The sequence below is a fragment of the Siniperca chuatsi genome, linkage group LG13 (genome assembly GCF_020085105.1).
Source record: "Siniperca chuatsi isolate FFG_IHB_CAS linkage group LG13, ASM2008510v1, whole genome shotgun sequence".
Lineage (NCBI taxonomy): Eukaryota > Metazoa > Chordata > Actinopteri > Centrarchiformes > Sinipercidae > Siniperca > Siniperca chuatsi.
The window spans coordinates 29717184-29736844 of record NC_058054.1 but is presented as its reverse complement, the minus strand read 5'-3'; the positions used below and the strand labels follow the sequence as shown (position 1 = coordinate 29736844).

Genomic DNA, 19661 nt, shown 5'->3' with positions numbered 1-19661 from the left:
TCTGGGACTGGATGCGGCAGAGGGGCAGGCAAACAGCTGGGCAGCGGTGCAGGCGAGCAGCTGGGCAGCGGAGCAACTCAGCAACAGACTGAGGTGCCCCCTGGCTTGCAGGCTGAGATGCTGACTGGAGACTAGCACGTACAAGGTAAGTATGTAGAGATATGAACTGGGGGCCAGCAGGCTGGGGTTCAGGCTGATGGCTGGCAGGCCAGGGTGCAGTCCAATGGCTGCGAGGACCACCGAGAGCCAAGCGGGTGCCTAGGTATGGGTTCGGGGCTGGAGGAGTAGCAGGCAAGGTTGCAGGCTGGGGTGTCTGGGTCTGAAGCAAGTCCGTGAGCCACCCAGGGATGGCCTCCATCAGCCCAGGTGATGTCGAGAATCTGGCTTCGACCCGACCTTTGATTGCCTCTCTGCGGGACTCGTCACGTATTCCCTCCCAAATGTCCCTTAGGCTACCAGATCACGGACCATCTGGTCCGCTTCCTCCGCCAACTCTGCTGGGTCCATGATTGGTTGGATCATTCTGTCGTATGATGTGTGTAGTGGTATATGGACCCAAATGCAGATGACCAGGAAGCGTAATGAGGTGAAGTAGCCGGATGGCTATAGTGTTTATTGATGGTGATGTGGTTGACAGGCAGGTACAGACAGACCGGTAAGCAGACAGGTAAACAAACGGTTACCGGCTGGTAGTGGTAGAAGCAGGGAAGTGAGTCCAAGGTGGTAAAACAGTTGTACTGCATTTACTGTAACACATTACTATACAGTACTGTATTGATATGCTGGAGAGATGGGCCATACATACATACATACTCTACATACTGTAAAAAGTCTGTACAGTATAGCAATTACCTTAACTCTGTTTGAATTCCTTTCAAACAGCTTCTTTGTCCGTGTGGTTCTTCTGTAGGATCCGGTCAATGGTGGAAATGCTGATGCTGTAAGTTCCTTGGAAGACTACCTGGTCTTCAACTATTCGGGTTTGAATTTCCCTCAAATGGACAGCAATCACTCGCAATCACCATATTCACAAGGGCAGTCTCCTGCTCAGCTGTGAGGAATGTCTGCCTACCTCCAATAGATGGCCTCCAATTTGACCATTACTGATCTGTGATCCATTACTGTGGTTAAAACTACACTGAGAACAAACTGGAGTTTCAGTCTATATGCACTACAGCATTATGCATCACAGTAACAACAAGGCAGATTACCTTTTTAATCGGACAATGGTTGCAACCGTGTAACAGCTTAGGTTGGTTTGCACCATCTGTCCAGCTTCTCTCAAAGTCCTCCCATGCACTGAACACATGATGAACTAGATGATGAACATGATGAGACTACTTATCTTTGTTGTTGTTGTTGTCTTCGTCATGTTCGTCATCTTCCTCTCTGTTGTCTTGCTACTTCAGTTTGGATCCACTGTTCCATAGACCCTATTTATTGACCCTGCAATTCTGATTGGTGTGTTAACAATTTTGAGGCTTAGTGTTTGCACCTGGAGAAAGGTGTGGTCTTTGAGTTTAGGTTGTGATGACTTGATTTAATTATATTGAGTTTTTGTGTTGAAGCAATCAAGAAAAACTAATAATTACAACCTCCATCTGATTTCAAGCTACACGCACAGCCAGTAGTTTTCCACACAACAGCAGGACACAGTAAAAGGAGTTATGTTATGGAGTTATGTTGCTGAGGAGCTGGAGGTCCGCAGCCCTTCATCTAACAGCTCATTGTGGCTGCTCCTCACTCTTCCATTACTCCCTGACAGATTTACAACTCATCCACTGACAACAGCAACTAAATGAGTGCTGCCTTGTTTTGAAGATGCACATTGTTGTTCTCACTAACCTCAGTGACAAATACGTTGTGTTTCCTATGACTGCTTCACAAAAAAAACCCAGTTGAAGAGTTTTAATGTGAAGAAACAACAGGAGGAAACGTGTTAGCGTTAGCAGTAACTGATATGGCTGTAGGAGAGTGAGGCTGATATCAATCAGATCACATTACCAACAGTAACACTGGATTACAGTACATGCTGTGTTTTCCTCTCAATCCCTTGCGTGTTTGAAGGTAATCTGAATCCAGCGCGGGAATGGCGGACTCCGCCACATTCTGTAATTACTTCTGCACTGTACCTAGTAGAGAGGTCATCACAGAATGTAAATACATTGAATGTCTAGTGCAGAAAAAATGCCAACCATAAATATGATCAAAAACAGGGGTTTGATGGATTAGTAATTAGTAATTGTGTTAATTTTTTATTACATTTCCCTTGGAATCATTCATTTTGACTACTGAATTTCATAAAACAGTAACACTATGATCACATTACCATGACAATGTTTCTCCGAAAATATTGTATATGATTGAGTTAGTGTTGTAGTGATACAGTATATAAGCTGCATATCAGAGGGGGTATTAAACAGTCAAATTGTGTTTGTCCTTATTTACTAAAAGGTCACACAGAGATTTTTGCTGGAAAAATGGAAGAAAAGCAGCACAGCTGAAAGTTGTGCGTTTGAGCTCATGTCATGTATGTATTTTGAGGTATTCCTGTTTAAGGGTGCAAAATATGGAGCGGGGGAATGGAAATGTATACAAACAGCTACTGAACTTGATTATTACTGCTGACTCACCACTGCAGCTGAAATGTGTGTTATCTGAGTAAAAATGAAAATGAAATACTTAAATGGGCGTTCTATGACCATATTAAAATGAAAATGGAAAAGCTGTTTGACATTTCATTTTCAAAGTTAACCCCACAGTACAGTGGACAATATTCAAATGTTAATTCAAACTTGAAAATGCAGTATAAACAATGTAACCTTATTTTCCATTTATGCAAGCAATATTTAAGTCAAATGAAAAGGCAGTTTTCGAGGTACTTTTCTTGCCGGGTTTTACTCCTGGCACCCCGGGGCTGACCCCATCGGCCTGCTCAGGCCTCTGAAGGTGGACACTGACTGATGCCCGAGCTCTCTCTCACTCCTCTACCGCTTGACGCCCCTCCTGTCCCCGCCTTGTCTTTGTCATCAGAGTCAGAGTCCTGGTCGGAGCCGCTGTAAATCACTTCGGAACTGTATCTCATGTTGGCCCTGAAAACCTCCTCCTCTTGGCAGTCCAGCTCCTGTGCTAATGGTGTAAACAACATCACTCAGCCGGTGCTCTGCGCTCCCAGTCCAGGCAGAGTCAGCTAATAGGACCGCTAACTAGTTAAGTTGCAGTTAGCAGTTACTTAGCAACAAGTAAAGCTATCTGTCCATCAGAAAACAACGTAAATCACTGAGAGTTGAGGCAGAGCAGCTGGAGGACAGTAAGTAATCCAGTAGTCAGTGAGGCCTGGCCGCCTTCTCGCCTTTCTGCCTTTCTGCCACAAGCGGACTACGCACATGTGCAAAGCAGCAGATGTTCAAGCAAGTGACGTCCTAACTAGCACTTACAGATTACATTTTCATGTTGACCCCAAAAGAGCGTGGTGACATGTAAATATAAATGCAAAGACTGGGGGCGCTGTTTCACTTATTGCATTTGAATTTTGTCCACTGTAAAGGCAGGTTAAAGGTTGGGTATATGATTCAAATCCAATACACATCTTTTTGTCAAATTCAGCGAATATCTCCTCACGGTCCGCTAGCTGTCCGTTCAGTGTGTGCACTCAAATAACACACATATGTGGAAAATTATAATTCTATTGTGGAATTACATTTTAATTTTAAAGTTTACATTATCATTTGAATATAGACCCCTATACGCTATACAATACAAATCTTATAGTGAAAGTAGTAAAGAATACTGCACTACTACTGAATACTGTCACTATACAGGGGCTGTCAGATTTTTCAGAACTTTGGAAGGCTTTTTAAATTCAATCCCTGATCTTTTTGCTAAGCTAACAACATTTTGGCTTTCCTTGCATTACTTACCAGACATGAGCAAAATGTGTCCGTAAGCCTATGTCAGGTCTTATTTAGCGACTCTTCATGCAAATCAGATGAACCACAACTGAGCTTGTTTACTTAGTTTGTCTTAGTAAATACTACACTAAATTAAAACATTGCGGTAATGCATCATTCTTCCCCCGAGGGTAATTTGTGGTAAATAAATATAGGTAAATATCCCCCTTGGTGATGGGAAGAAGTGATCAGTGACATCAGCTGGGGTAGTGACTGATTGGAATAAAGACATGCAGACAAATGTTTGTAGTAGTATTTATATGTGGGGACCCACCACACGGTGGCCACGAAGACAGTGTGTAACTAGGTGTTTATGAATCCATCAATTGTTCCATCTGTTTTTCCACCATCCAGGCAGAAGAGCAGGAAGTATGGAGACAGCCAGCTTCCTCTGCTGGGAACCAAAACCCTTCCCCCTTCCCCTCACAGAGTCAGTGAAGTCAGGATGATTGACGGACAGATCATTGGAGGGATGGGCCTGGTGTCTCCAGAGAGGATTTCGCCGATTTGCCGGTCCCTGCGGCGGGACAGTAACGGGACCACAGTGGAGATTGTAAACAGAAGCAGAGGAAGTGGCTCGTCGTCCTCTACCTCATCTGTTTTTGTGGACAGCCCTCTGGGACAACCTGAGAGATTGTTTCAGGGTCATGTGACTGCCAGCAACGCCCAGAGGTGAGCTGACAGCCAGAGTAATGATTTTACTTCATTGTAAGCACTTTACAGGGTTTTTACTCAATATCTTCAGACCTGAAGTAGTCTAACACAGTGTTAAACACAGGAAACCTCAATCACAAACTTAGCTTCAAGTCATCCAGCCTGAACTACAAAATTCCCCCAAAATGACATTGTCAGAATTATTATTTGAGTGCTGAAGTACAAGATATGTAAACAAGTGTAAACAACACATCATATGATGTAGATATTATAGAGCTACCACATTTTTCAAACATGTGTGACAACACTACCTGATGGTTAGTATAAATGTTATGTGATGAATGCATGTGTTTCTATTTTTAAGTGAGAGAATGAAAGCCATGGAGGAGCAGATAGCCAGTCTAGCAGGTCTGGTGCATCATGCTCTGTCTATGGGACCAGATATTCCAGGAGTCAAGGAGGCTGTCAGGTCTGTAACATCTGCCTTTATCACTTTAAGCCAACAGCAGCTTATACATCAGCAGCAATTCAAGTGAACCCATCCAGTATGTTCATCATTCATCCACGGTATTGTACCCAACAGTGGTAGGCTATGTAAAGTAATTTATAAAATTTAACCTGGAAATAATTCTGCATAGTAGAATAGATCTTTACTGGATGTTTCTGGATATTTCATGTAATAACATGAAATTAGTTCTGTATACTGTACAAACCCTGGCTAGACCAGGGATGGTTAGGTTTATTATATAACTATCAGTGTCTCTTTTCAGCGAGACTGCTGGACACAAACTCCTCAACAGCAGACCTGGTGAGTTTCTTTACGCAATTATAACAGATGGTGATTACCTGCCACCAAGAACATACTTGTTATGCTCTGAACATGATGATAACCTTAAAATCACCTTTCTTTGACCTTCAGGAGTGTCATCTGAGCCTCAGAACCCAGCTGCTTTGATTGACAGCCTCAGCCCCGCCCCTCTGGCTCTCCAGGCCCCTCCCTCTGACAGGGGGCTGCAGCAGAGCTTGGTGTTAGTAAAGAGAAATGTGTGTGAGCTGCGACTGCAACTCAACCAGCTCAGACACTTACAGGTACTGACCTGTGTACTCACTAATTATGATCTGTGCAACATAAATAATCATCATCATAACAACAATAACAATGCTAATAATTATAGCTGAAATGGATGCAAAATGAGCACACTGTAGATGACACTGTAGTTAAGGTGGAAAGAACAGTATACATTATTTATTCAGTATGGGAATTACAGTGATGTGATGACAGATTTGTGTTAGCCTAAAACTGACACGCAAAAACAAATACAACATAATACACATACAGTGTGGGAAGTTAGGGCGCCTGTCATGTGAAAAAAGAGGAATCTGGTAAAAACAAAATAATTTGTTTGGCACATACAGTATTTAGCATGTAACAAAAGATACATGAACAATCATCACAGGGACAATTTATTTTTCATTTCACTGTTTTATAATTCCTATCTAGTTAATAACATGACTGATATTTTAAAATATTCCAGTAACTCACAATAGTTCTCTTACACTATCATACTCTAAATGTACATGAAATTATTATTATTATGTTTTATTTTTTATTGTTCAATCTTGCACACAGTGGTATATTAATAACAAACACATCAGGAAGAGTACACCCACAGCAATAATTTTGTTTATGGGAGTCCCGGTGCAGAGTTTGAGAGTCCTTAAAGCGCAGAGAAAAACCCTGTACAGTCTCCTGTGACTCCACCTTTTTCCCACCATCACCTAAAAGCTGCAGATCCAACAATATAAAAGTGTTAGAGAATGAAGAGCATGCTGATTATTTAGCTATTCTTTGAGTCCCGTTACCAGTGAGGCTAAAACGTTTCTACTGAGAGTGGCATTAGAGGAAAAGTCATGTGGTCATTGTAGTCAAAAATGGTTCATCCTCTCAGGAGCATAAATGTGTTTAGCAAATTGAATGGCAATCTGTTCATTAGATTTTCAAATATCTTGTGTTCAAAACAGTTTGGCTTCAGCGAGGCACAAAACAAAGTTTGTAGAGGGTTAAAAATGATAATATTCAGTATATTTCATGGCAATCTGGCCGTTAGATATTTTTTTAATCACTTATGTTTAAATGTTTGGCTAGATGGTGATGCTTGAGAAATGTCAAGGAGTTACCTTTAGGACTTATCCTTAAAAATGCTGAGCAAATGTCACAGAAATCAGGTATCCAAAGTGTTGGTTAAGGGTAAATTTCAGCTTGACGTGGTAGTATATGAGAGGTCTTGGGACCATCATCATCCTCTGCGGACAATAATATCCACACCAAAATTTATGGCAATGAAGCCAGTAGTTGTTGAAATATTTTGGGCCAAAGTATTGGAGGGACAGACTAATCAACCAACAATGCCTTCCCTCAGGCCTCACCACTAGCTAAGCAAAAAAGTGCTGTTGTTGAATCTTAATTCCTGAGTTGTTCCATGTGTTCCAGCTGTCAAACCAGGAGAGTGTAAATTCGACGCTGCGGATGGCAGGTCAGGAGCTGGTGGTGTTGATGTGTGATCGGCTGGCTCAGTCTGAGGAGGCAGCATACAGACAGAGAGCTGAAATGGAGGAGGAGAGGATCCACTACCTGGCTACAGAGGAGACAATACTCACACAGCTCAGGTAAGAGTTTGAATTTACTCAAGAAGAAAGACTATGTAACTGTTGAAAAAAGAAGTAGCACAGTAATTCTCTTACAAATAAAAAGTTGTTTTCATTAGCAATAAAACACACCCATTGTCACGGTTTGGCAAGCAGGGAACAGTGAAAGGACCCAAACACAGATAGTACAGGCAGACTGGTGCAGTTCAATGCTTTATTAGCTTACTGGCAGATACAGGTAGGCAGACCGGTAGGCAGGCAGGCAGCAAACAGGTAACAGGCAGGCAGACGGATACAGGTCCAAGTGGCAGAAAACAAAAGCTAACTTTGCAACTGGGATGAACTGACCGAGAAAAAAGGAAGTGAACCAGTATATCTGGTGAGTGGCTGATGAGGGAAGGAGTTGCAGGTGAGGAGTGGGCGGAGCAGGCCAAGTAACTGCAGGGCTGATGAGGGAGAGTGGAAACAGCTGTGTAGGGAAAAGGAGGGGCAGGGGAAAAAGGGACAAGTGGCCTGGGAACTGAAAGACAGGGGCGGTGCAGGAGACCTCAGGCGGATGGCCTGGGGGCAGGACAGAAGCGGGGCTGAAGACCTCAGGCGGATGGCCTGAGGGCGGGACAGATGCAGAGCAGAAGACCTCAGGCGGATGGCCTGAGGGCTGGACAGATGGGCAAAGCAGGTCTGGAGGGCAACTAGGAGGTAGGGACGAAGGGCGTAGCAGGTCCGGAGGATGACCAGACGTGTGGAGCAACTCAGGAGGTCGGCGCCGAAGGCGAAACCCCTGTGGAGGTTGAACTGGAGGCTGGAGGTGGAGACAGACGCAGGACATGGCTGCGACCCATGAGCAGGTGTCAGCCAGGCTGCTGACTGGAGACCAAGAGCAGGAGTCAGCCAGTCCACCGACAGGGAACCACGAGCAGGAGTCAGCCGGACTGCAGACGGGGAACCAGGAGCTGGCCGGACCACAGACTAGGGACCAGGCAGGACTGATGACCTGTGACACTGAACAGCTGAGTCTCCGGGGCACTGGGCAGTGGTGAGTATGAAGAGCTGGCAGGCGCACAAACCCGAGCCTAATCAACGTTACTGCAGGCTGGTGGCTAGAAGGCCGGTTGCTAGCAGGCCAGAGGCTAGAAGGCCAGAGGCTAGCAGGCAGGTATGTACACAGGTTGGCAGGCAAGTAGACAGGCACCAAACAGGTAACAGGCAGGCAGATACAGGTCCAAGTGGCAGTCAGGTGATGGGGAAAGGAGGGAAAGGGGTTATTGCGGGGGAGGAGGGAGTGGCTGAATGTGGGAGTGAGATAACTGGGACAGGAGAAAAAGTCAGGCATCTGGTGGACAGGTTGAAAATGGCAATGCATGTGTTTGAGGAAGTGGGAATGTGGCTGAAGATAAGGACTGAGGAGCAAACTGTGATACCCTTGCTCAGTTCAGGACATTGAGAGGTTTTGCTGCTAAAATCTTGATCAGGTGTGACCAGTAGCTTATGGTGGCTAATGTTAGCAAACTTTAGAGAAATATTGTTGTGTTACTGACATCAATGTCAGTTCACTGACTTTATGACTCGTCTCTATTTGTGCTACTGTTAGACTACATTTTAGCATTAACCATTACCAAGTAATCAACACTTGTGGATACAGTGGCCACTGTTCAACAAAAGTTACATAAGATTGCTTCTGTGGCTGTCGCCCTGTCAGTGTGGCCTGCTCACCAGCAGACACCCACCTGAACTCTCTCCTCCTGGCTTTGCCGTGTAATCTGTTCGGAGCAGAAACACAGCAGAACCGAAGTCTCCTGATCTACGAAAGTGCTGCGAAGGCCTGTTAGATCTCTGCAACAAAGTTAAGCGCAAACGGGTGCCACACACAAAGCCCGACAGCTAACTTCTTTCTTTTGGCGCGCACCCAGACCTGCGCACACACACCCTTTGTACTGTAGTTTAGTGTATTTAGAGTTAGCATTCATATTGTGTGTTTTTTGCTTTGTTTATCTGTTAAATAAATGCTTGTGTAATTATGCTGGCTTCTTTAATGTTGCACAAGAGTGAGTAATTTGCCAACCTCTTCTATGTTGAACTCCAAATCCTTCAATCCTATTAATGTAATTATTAATCAGAGTTCCAAATTGATAGTTTAATGTATTTTATGAGACTCAGTAAATTAATTGGCTATCATTTCTCTTCTTTAAGAAGAGTGGTGCCCCTGAGGACTTTATTCATTAAAGTTATTTATGATTATCTTTGATAATTCTGATAGACATAATTAATTGATCGCACCTACACAAGTTGGAGCCCCCAAAAATGGTAAATCCCAACACTGAAAAAACTATTAATCATGATGATGTGACATTGTCATGTTTTCTTACATCTGGAGAACAAGATTTGTAGGCCAGGGCATCTCTGCAGCAGTACAGTACTTCATTATAATGCTGTTTTGTCACACATTTTACCTTTATCAAAAAATTGCAGCTTCTGCAATTTGGATATTACACATGGCCATATTGCGATTTCGATAATATTTGGATTAATCAGACATTGACATCCTCCTACACTGTACAAAACTTTCATTGCACCGTTTTTGGAACTGCACGGCATAACATCAGTTTCTTTTGCTTAAAGTTGAAGCACAGATTGGACTTTACATTAGTGGCCATTATTTCTGAAGTGGTGATTTAGCCTTTTCAACATTTACACACTCGCTCTGACATCATGCCCCTAATGATGTCACTGCAGCTGAAGTCAAATCATCTGTGCATGCAAGACACAGCACGGAAACATCTTTAGGCAGAGAGAAAATGTGAAGAAACATATTGTTAAAAATAGAGTCAGGGGGATGGGAAGTGACTTGATCTGGTATGACATGAGTTTCCAGAGACATCAGAACTCATTCTCATGTTAGCATGCACACACTGACTTCATAGCACAGATGCCTCTGTGCAAAGCCTGGCATTTATCAAGCATCATGAGTAGGAGTTTCAGAGTGAGTGTGATTCAATTATCTCTCCACACACCACTCCAAATAACATACATCATTAACAAAATACCAACACATCAAGTAAGCATTAGCTTACTTGATGTGCACGTTTCTTCAGGAAATGATGGGAAAAGAGTGTCAGTAAATATGTTTCAGCTTTTTTCAGCAGTTACTTTGTATTGTTTAGCAACCTAGCTTTTATATATATATATATATATATATATATATATATATATATATATATATATATATCAGAACTGAAAGAGATGAAACTTTATTTATATAGAGACAGTTCTGTTCCACTAGCTCTCAGATCTCTATGTATTTTGCCATGAAGGGTCTCTTTCTTAAGTCTGTCTGAAAAGCTGAAAATGTGATACTGAGCTATCTGTTCATATTCTAAGCTAAAGAACTACTGTACTGGCTAATATCATTTGAGCACCACATCACTCTTTCAGCTGATTCCAGTTAGCAGATGTTATTATGTTCTTGCCCGCTGCATTTGATGTTTAATATAAAACGTCATTACAAGGGATTTCTTTGGGCCATATGATAGTGGAGATGGTATCTAGGGTTCAACCTTAAAGGAGCCCTGTGGACTTTTCTGTTTCTATTTAGTGTTACTCTCCAAAACATCATAATCCTAACAAATTCAATTATGTTGTTTGTCAGTTATGAATCTTGGCTAAAGGCAAGCTGTCAACACGTCTCTGGAGTTGTAGTTGTTACATGCTTATAACATAATTGGTGTTTTATATGTTTTTAATAATTAAATTCATTAATATAATTTTATTTTTGATGAAGATATTATTAAAAAATATAAATATAAAGATGATGTCCCCATTCTTAATCCTGCCTACAAAGCTATGATTGGTCAGTTGTTTTTCTTACAGGGAAAACAGCCATCACAGAGCACAGCACCAGACCTATGTGAAAAAAATCTATGGAGAAACCCCCCAAAGAAACCATCTATAGGAAAAGTCATTGTCTGGTTGTATCTAGAAGAACAGCCAATATCAAACAACAAGGATCAGACTTGCGCTCTCTATAGTTGCCTGTACATAAAATCACATAAATCACATGGCTAGTTCATGTACAGGCTACTTCAAGTATCTCCAAACCAAAACAAGGACTAAATTTGTCAAAACTAGCTTATGGCTCATAAGTTCTGATAATATAAACGGACAGTATAAGAATAGCAGAAGCAGGAGTCGAACATTGAGCGCAGTTGTGTTTAACAAAGTAGATAAGATGCAGATTGTACTGCTAGTCCTGTTTTTAAGGTAACTAACAGTATCATTCAGGCTTAGCAGGCTGCAGATGTAGCAGGTTATCCTAACTATAAATTCTAACTGTGGTGGTTGCGCAGTGAGTTAAATTCCTTAACTTGAAAATGAACAGTCTGGGTCCAAACCACAGCATTTCATTATGCATTTACAAAACTAAACATGTAGTGTATTTGTTAATATTATTTTGTTCTATGTCATCTTACAATTATATTCTTTTAGTTGAAGTTTTGCTGACTAATGTGCCTGTTTCATCAATGGATGCAACATTTTCCATTGCTTTAGGAAGCCTTTAAATAAGGGGAGACAGTGTGTGTCAGCACTCACTGTAGTAATATCAGGGGTGGGGGAAGAGAGTTATGTTAACAGAAATATTACACACATTTCTATAATTATAGTTGCCAATGCAGCCAACAACCACTTCAAGTACAACATTTGTTACTGTTTAAAACAGATTGTGTTCCATGTTTGAACAAGGATTTCATTAGCTCATGTAGAACTACTCATTTCAACCAACTCATTATTTCACCCAAACCTCCATCCTGCTGCTAGACTGTAGAGATCTGACCACAAAGTTAGATGATTTACGACTTCTGTAGGAGGTATCCTGCATGCGCCTGCAACAACCTTTGTATCATATCAGCTCTTTAACACTTTTCACTCTGTACTCATAATATTTTAAAAATTGACATATTGTAAAAGCAGCAGCACTGTAATGATGCTCTGAGAGGCTGTAGTATGAGCAGGAGCTGAGCAGTTAACAGCACGTAACATCTCAATGACTGTAGTAGCAAGCAGAGAGGGAATTTTTCCTTCATGCTGAACCATGAAAGTAAAGTTGACTTTAACTAGCTCAGTGGTTGATCTACAGTGGGCACTATGCTCACTACATGTCTGCTTCCTCACATTATCCTGCAGAGAAAGCTGTGTGTCTAATCATCCCGTATCTACGTGAATGTTAATAGGGTTCATATCTGTGCACACGCCCACATCTGTGAGTCCATAAAATGTTTGAAGAAATGTTTTAGAAGTCCTAAACAATCTAATGTCTTAAAACTGTCAAAACCCATATCTCAACATCTTTAAAAGTAAAGTAATGATCTGAAATGGTGCACAAACTTAAATTTTTGAGGCTAATCATTGTCAGAGGTGATACATTAACCACAGGCTGTGAAATTATTGTGTAAACTATTAACATTATTTCACAAGCTCGAAATCTTGTACTATCATGACTAGCTATTGCAGACAAGCAGTCAAGATTGCGCTAACATTCACAATAAATTATTAAAAAGTCTTATAATTAAAGGTTGTCCTGTTTTCATCATTTTGTTGATGAAAACTCTCCTTTCTCTATTCTGCTCAGTTATATTCACAGCTTTATCTACAGAGTGTTCAATCAGAAACAGGCTGCCTGGTTGTTAAATAAGCAATGCATCCAGTTATACATACAGTTACAGTAAGAAGTCTTCTTTGTGAAAGGTGAAGACATTCCAGTGAAGTTTAAATCAAATTCAACAATAATGCTGAAATCAAATGAAAGTGAAACCAGCGACCTGGCAGGTTAAACATCATCCCCCATATTTAGATCCCATGGAAGGGCATGTGTCTGCTTGCTGTTGGAACTCAGTAAACTGCCTCATGAGTCTCTGATGGATGACATGTCTCTCATACTGGCAGTATAGCAAAGGTTGATTAAAGTACAAGAACAGGCACAGTCATTTGAATAGTATTTATCATCAGTAAACAATCTGAGTGAATGGAGGCAGACATTGACAGCTCGGTAATTTATTGAAAAAAAGTGAAGATATAAAAAGCTTATTGACATAGGGTAGCAAGTACAAATAGAATGAAGGGAGTATCCACAGGTGAACAGGAGTGAAGCAGGGAGGTAGAGGTTAGGGTTCCGATAAAGATTCCAGGTTAGCGTACAGAGGCAGGAAAGAACAGGTATGAAACAACATAGAAACATTAACAATCTGGCAGGGAATGGAGTGGAAATGGGCCAGTTATATAGCCTACTGCAGGGCGGGTGAGGGAAAGTGGAAACAGGTGAGCAGGTGGATGTGGGAGTCAGGTGACTGGGACTGGTGGAAAAGTTTGAGGGCATCTGGTGGACAGGTAGAGAATGGCAATGAAGGGACCTGAGGAAGTGAGAATGTGACAGAAGGGAGGGACAGAGAGGCAGAATGTTATAGCACCTCAACATCTGTAGACTACTTGAATATTTTAATTAAATAAAGCTAATGAATCATTTTGGAACTTGGCTGTAGCCTCATAGTGAAGGTTTCATTTGCTCTTTCCTCTTTAAAAATACAAATACAATTTAAGAAAAGAAACAGAAATAAAATTGATTATCTTATTAGGTATCCGAACAGTGTTTCAACCATATGTAAGCATTGAAAAGCTGTTGAAAATCAGTATAAAATGCTTATAACACGAAAAGGCTTCTCTGTCTGGAGGGATCAAGCCAGAACTGGTTCCTAAAATAACACACACACACACAACCTGCGTCATAAATTCATAGACATTGTCAAACTGGTTTACTTGGTAAAGTTGTCAACAGGCAGGACGATTTAACACATGATCACACTGCAGACTCATACCTACACTATATATGTACCATTCTTTCCAAGGGTTAGAATAATTGCATTATTGTGTCTAAACCTTCATTATCTTAATTTGAGGACAACCAACAGGACTATGGAACTCCTCAAATGTACTCTGCTGCCATCTTATGTCTACAGTAGGATATCTCATGGCTGATTTTCCTGCCTGTGTTGACTGTTAACACCACATTGATGTCTTTTTCACCTCTCAGTGAACTGGAAGACTATGTGGACCATTTGCAAAGAAGCTCTGGCTCTAGTCCCGGCGAGCTGTCAATCACTCTGAGAGACGTGGAGGAGGGAGCGGTCAACCTGCGGAGGGTTGGAGAAGTTCTGGCCATCCTTAAAGGTCGGTGGATTTGGGTTGTATCAAGACTGGAATTGGAAGGACTGAATCAAATAGTATCTCTCTATTGGCCGATTATGTAATAAGATTGGATGAAGTTGATTTAAATTAAACAGCAGTTTTCAACTGTGCTCTATTTTTTCAATAGAGAGTAGTTCCACTAAAAACTGTTGACACTGAGGTCTATGGGCTGCAGTTGTGTATATACTGTTCCACATTGACTGGACTTCTGGGCTGTTTACCATAATATACTGTAAAAGCAATAGAATTTTGACATAAAAATAATGAGAAAATAGACATTTTGTAAATTGTTCAGCATTAATTTAGAATGATTCATGCCAATCAATACTTCCTGTAATGGATCAGTATTAGCTATTTTGAAGCCCAAACCATATCTGATTCTGTTTATTCTAACCCATTTGCACTCCAGCTATGAGACCCCATTGTGCTCTGTTAAGAAAACACAGTTTTGCAAGCTAGTGGACACAGCACAAACAAATAGGCAGCAGGTTCAGTGAATAATTTCCACACTAACTGTGTGTCAGTGACCACAAACATCGTTGGTTTAAAATAATTGCTTTGCATATATTTTAGTGAGAATTCTCATATGTATCTTGCCTCTAAAATACCGCTCAACATTTTTATACAGTCATTCATGGTCCCCAAAGGATGAATCCTCTGACTTTTCATCTAGCACCATCATCAGGTCAACATTTTAATTAGTCCAATACCTGCAAAATGACATTTCCATAACATCTGATTAAACAATCACCTGAACGATCAATGATTGGGCTCTTGGGCGATCGGTTGGATTTCTGGCAGGTCCAAAATTTTGATGAGCTGTCGGCAGTTTGAGCCGTTCCACTGTCTGATTTCCCACATGGCTGCTGTCAAAAGATCTGTTGTAAACTGTAGTGAGCTTGTTTTAATATTACTGCAGTAGTATTTAATATTACTGCAGTAGTTTTACATGTTGAACGTTTTGAGGGTTAGGTCTTTGGCTGCTGTGATATAAACCTGAACCTCACTACAGAACAAACAGACAAGACTGTATGTTCCAGCTCCGGCTCCATATTTGTCTTTTTTCTTCTTCTTAGTTCATAGTAGAATTACACAAAGTGACGCTGCCTTTCTCTCTTTTTGCTATCATTGGTGAGGCGGTCATCTTATTTGAATAACCTTTATTTGAATTGTCAGTGGAAGAAACCCAACTGGGGTTTCAGTGTTTGCGTTGAGTGTGAGCTCCACGTCGTGGTCACACAGCTGATCTGCACAGTGTGAGCATTAAAGTTGTGCAGAAAGGAAGATTAAAAGGTAACACAATGTACAAGATGTATAAAAACACAGTGTCTTTGCAGCTTTAGCATGCCAACACACTAACTTGTAAACATTATACGTGCTTAACATGAGCATGTTAGCACTGCTGTGTCTAAGTACAGCCTCAGAGCTGCTAGCATGGATACACGGCCATTTTTAGACATAGGTCGACTAGGGCGCCACCAGATAGAAAGAAATCTTTTGTAATTAATTTCCAACACCCTTTCTACTTTTCTTTTCTGTCAGTGATGTGCAATGTGCCCCTTACATTGTTAAACTAGAATTGACGGCCCGCGGTTGTATGCCTCCGCCAACCAGTCAAGTTGCAGTTTCCATACATGTCTGTCCAGACTGTAGTGAATACTTGGAAGGAATTGAATAAAATGTATTAAGTGTATTTTGGGGCCAAATGGAAGTTATCACTATATTGGTGACACATATGTATGATTCCAGTGAATATACATTTTTGAACTGATTAATGAAGGATTATCACAGATGTATTGGCTAAACACATTACATTACATTAGTACGAATTAGTTGAGGATGACTTCCGGATGGCCGAAACGTCTTGATTCTGAAAACAGTGTCCAGATGACTACGACTGAAACCTTTTCTACGATTACATTAGTACGTTACACATGTACTTGATTACTATGTAAAGATGGATATAGAGTATAGTTACACAAAATGTGGTGCTTTTGTTTTCTCCTGGCATTTTTAGATGTGAAGCCTCTATTTGAGCTGTAGGTGAAACTCACTCACTCACACAGGATCACAATTAGTTGTTTGCAGTCACATGATTCCAATGATGCTTGAAATTCAGAATGAGGCAGGAAGTGAAAGGTAGAATAGACGAGATGGAGGAAAGCCCGTACTGTGCTAGCTATTGTTTACTCATTGTGTTAATCAAATTATGGCTAAAAACCTATTTACACCTGTCTGCAGCCTGCAGTCCAGTATGCCCGCCTGTTTCATCTGAAAAACACGCTGAAAAAAAACCCCATTGTGTCTCACTGCGACGACATTAACAAGATATCATTTTGCTCTTGTGTCCAAGTGGTCATTTGTGCCAAATTTTAAGCAATTCCCTCAAGGCGATCCTTAGATACAGCATTCATGAGAATGGCAACATAATGCCTTTGGCCACAGCCATCGCCAGCACGGAGGCATAAAAACCCACTGCTCACTGATACTGACAGACAGACAAAAGGACACTCTGCTGGGGGCTGACTCTCGCTGTCATATCATTAACCTGCAGGCTGCTGTTTCATTTATGACCCGTTCATTTGCTCACACTGCTGTGTAAGAATCATGTATAAATAACCAGGTAATTTATGTTCCATACAGAAATCATAATATGATCCACACCTGGAAAGGACTCATAATTGGGATACTGTCGTGGTTAGTCACCATGCTGGGTGATCCCTGCAGTATTCTGTGCAGTTTTCCCTCTCCCTGTGTGTGTCCTCCGTTTGTCTGTAGTGTATGTCTGTGTGTGTGTGTGTGTGTGTGTGTGTGTGTGTGTGTGTGTGTGTGTGCTCCGGCTCCCCGGGTTTCCACCTGCTGCTGATCACCGGCGCATCTGTCATCAATCATCATCAGTCTCCACAGCATAAAGGCCAGGCTCTTCCTCATCTCCAGTGCCAGATCGTCTCCGTATACCTGTACGAGCTTACGTAACGGCCCCTCGATCCACACAGCTAAGTACAGTTGTAGCTTTGTCTAGTAATCGTGTGTTTGTTGTAAACTCTGGTTTGCTTCTGCTGCAGACATCCCTCTCGACGGTGATCACAGCCACGTCACCTCACGGATCTCTGCCAACCTGTTTGCCCATTCTGTTCCTGCAAACCAGCGGTCTCCCGGCTCTGCCAGCTAACCAGCGGTTTCCCTGCTCTGCCAACTAACCAGCGGTCTCCCGGCTCTGCCAGTTAACCAGCAGTCTCTTCAGCTCCGCCAGCTAACCAGCGGTCTCCTCGGCTCCACCAGCGACACCTCCCGTGCGACTCGGAGCCAGTCCTTGCCACTCTACGGATCCGCTGCCGGCCTCACATCGCCATACCCGCTCCCGGTCAGAATACACCTCCGCACTCTCCACTCCTGGATCTGTGCAGTCCGCCCAGGGTTGGGTTCAACGCGTCCTCGAGAGCTGCAGTGGACAGCCCTAGCTACACGATAAAAGACTGATAAAAGACTATATTCATTCATTCCCTCTGAATAAATACTGACTTACTTTATCTACTCATTGTGTTTTGCATTTGTGGGTTCTAGTTCGTACATTACGACAGAACGATCTGGCCACAATGGACCCAGCAGACACCAACCGGAAGTAGCGCCATTCCACCAAGCGCTAACCAGCCAAGGGATTCTTCTCGGGCAACACAAGCAGGTTCTCCGGGCACTCTCTGACAACAACCAGGCCATGGTCACCCAGATCACGCAACTCGCACACCAAGTTTCCAGGTTAACCACCCAGCTCTCAGCTACAGTTCCCATGGTGTCCTCTCCGCTTTCTACTCCCACTAATCCACCGTCCTCACCAGCACTGCGGGATTCCTACGCTTTGGACCCGGACCCCTTGACCGGCAATGTTACCAGGTGCCGGGGCTTCCTGCTGCAGTGTTCCCTGGTTTTCTGCCAGCATCCTATCACATATGCCTCCGACCAATCCAAGGTGAATTACATTGTGGGGTTACTACAGGGAAGAGCATTGGCCTGGGCAGAGGCTATGCACGCTAGCCAACCCCTTTCGTCATTATCCCTGGTGGAGTTTCTGGAAAGAATGAGGAGCGTCTTCAATCACCCAGACGCCAGTGGAAACACCAGGGAGCGACTGTTACGGATCAGCCAGGGGAACCGGAGTGTGGCAGATTACTCGGTGGAATTCCGCACACTAGCAGCCAACTCAGGATGGAATGAGAAAGCATTGATCAGTGCATTTGAACGAGGACTCGATGAGCAAATGAAGGACCAGCTGGCAGCTCGGGATGAACCTGCCGGCCTGGACGCCATGATTTCGCTATGCGTTAGGATGGACAACCGCATACGCGAGAAATGCCAGGAGTACACCAGCCGTTCCTTCACTCAGCATTCACGCAACACGGCTCTTCCCCCACACACAAGAGCGGGGACCCAAACCCAGACCACGGGGCCACACCCGCAACCTCCAGCTATTCCTGAAGCCGAGCCTATGCAATTAGGTCGGACCCATCTGATGCCAGCCCAACGCATCCGCAGACGGGCAGCAGGGGAATGCTTGTACTGTGGCAGAAAGGGCCACTTTCTGAGTACATGCCCGGTAAGACCAAAAGAATAGGCTCGCCAGTTGCAGTGGGGGTTCTGGTGAGCCCAAACAACCCCCATAATCCGGGCCCGCCTCGTCTGCAAGTCCCGGCTACCCTCTACCATCAACAGGGGTCATTTCCCCTGTTAGCCCTCAGATTCTGGAGCTGAGGGCAACTTCGTAGACATGGCGTTGGTCCAACAAGCTGGTCTTCCCACAGAGATTCTAAGTTTGCCTTATACAGTGGAGGCTTTGGATGGCAGCTCTTTAGGCCAAGTTACCCATCGCACCGTTCCCTTGTCTGTGGTGCTTTCCGGTAATCATCGTGAGAAGATTCAGTTTCAGCTCATCTCATTTCCCAACACACCGCTGGTCCTGGGGTTCCCATGGTTACGTCTACATAACCCACACATTGATAGGTCCACGGGGGGAGAATTCTGAGTTGGAGCTCATACTGCCTCTCTACCTGCTTGCAATCCACTCGGTCTCCACCAGGGGGCAGCACTCCACCGCCCAACTCGGAGCCCCTGGATCTGACTCTGATACCGGAAGAATATCATGATTTGAAGCAAGCATTCAGCAAAGACCTCGCTCTGTCGTTG

General features: G+C 43.0%; 1 protein-coding gene across 4 annotated transcripts in view; it reads left to right on the top strand.

The window, feature by feature from the left end:
- The window catches only part of si:ch211-207d6.2 (sickle tail protein), a 211124-nt gene that overhangs the window by 141399 nt on the left and 50064 nt on the right, over positions 1-19661 (top strand). For all 4 annotated transcript variants that reach the window (XM_044218727.1, XM_044218728.1, XM_044218729.1 and 1 more), the window contains 6 exons: positions 4305-4622; positions 4969-5073; positions 5375-5412; positions 5524-5693; positions 7096-7271; positions 14329-14465. In XM_044218727.1, the coding sequence (XP_044074662.1) occupies positions 4305-4622; positions 4969-5073; positions 5375-5412; positions 5524-5693; positions 7096-7271; positions 14329-14465 (944 nt within the window). The remainder of the gene's footprint in view (positions 1-4304; positions 4623-4968; positions 5074-5374; positions 5413-5523; positions 5694-7095; positions 7272-14328; positions 14466-19661) is intronic.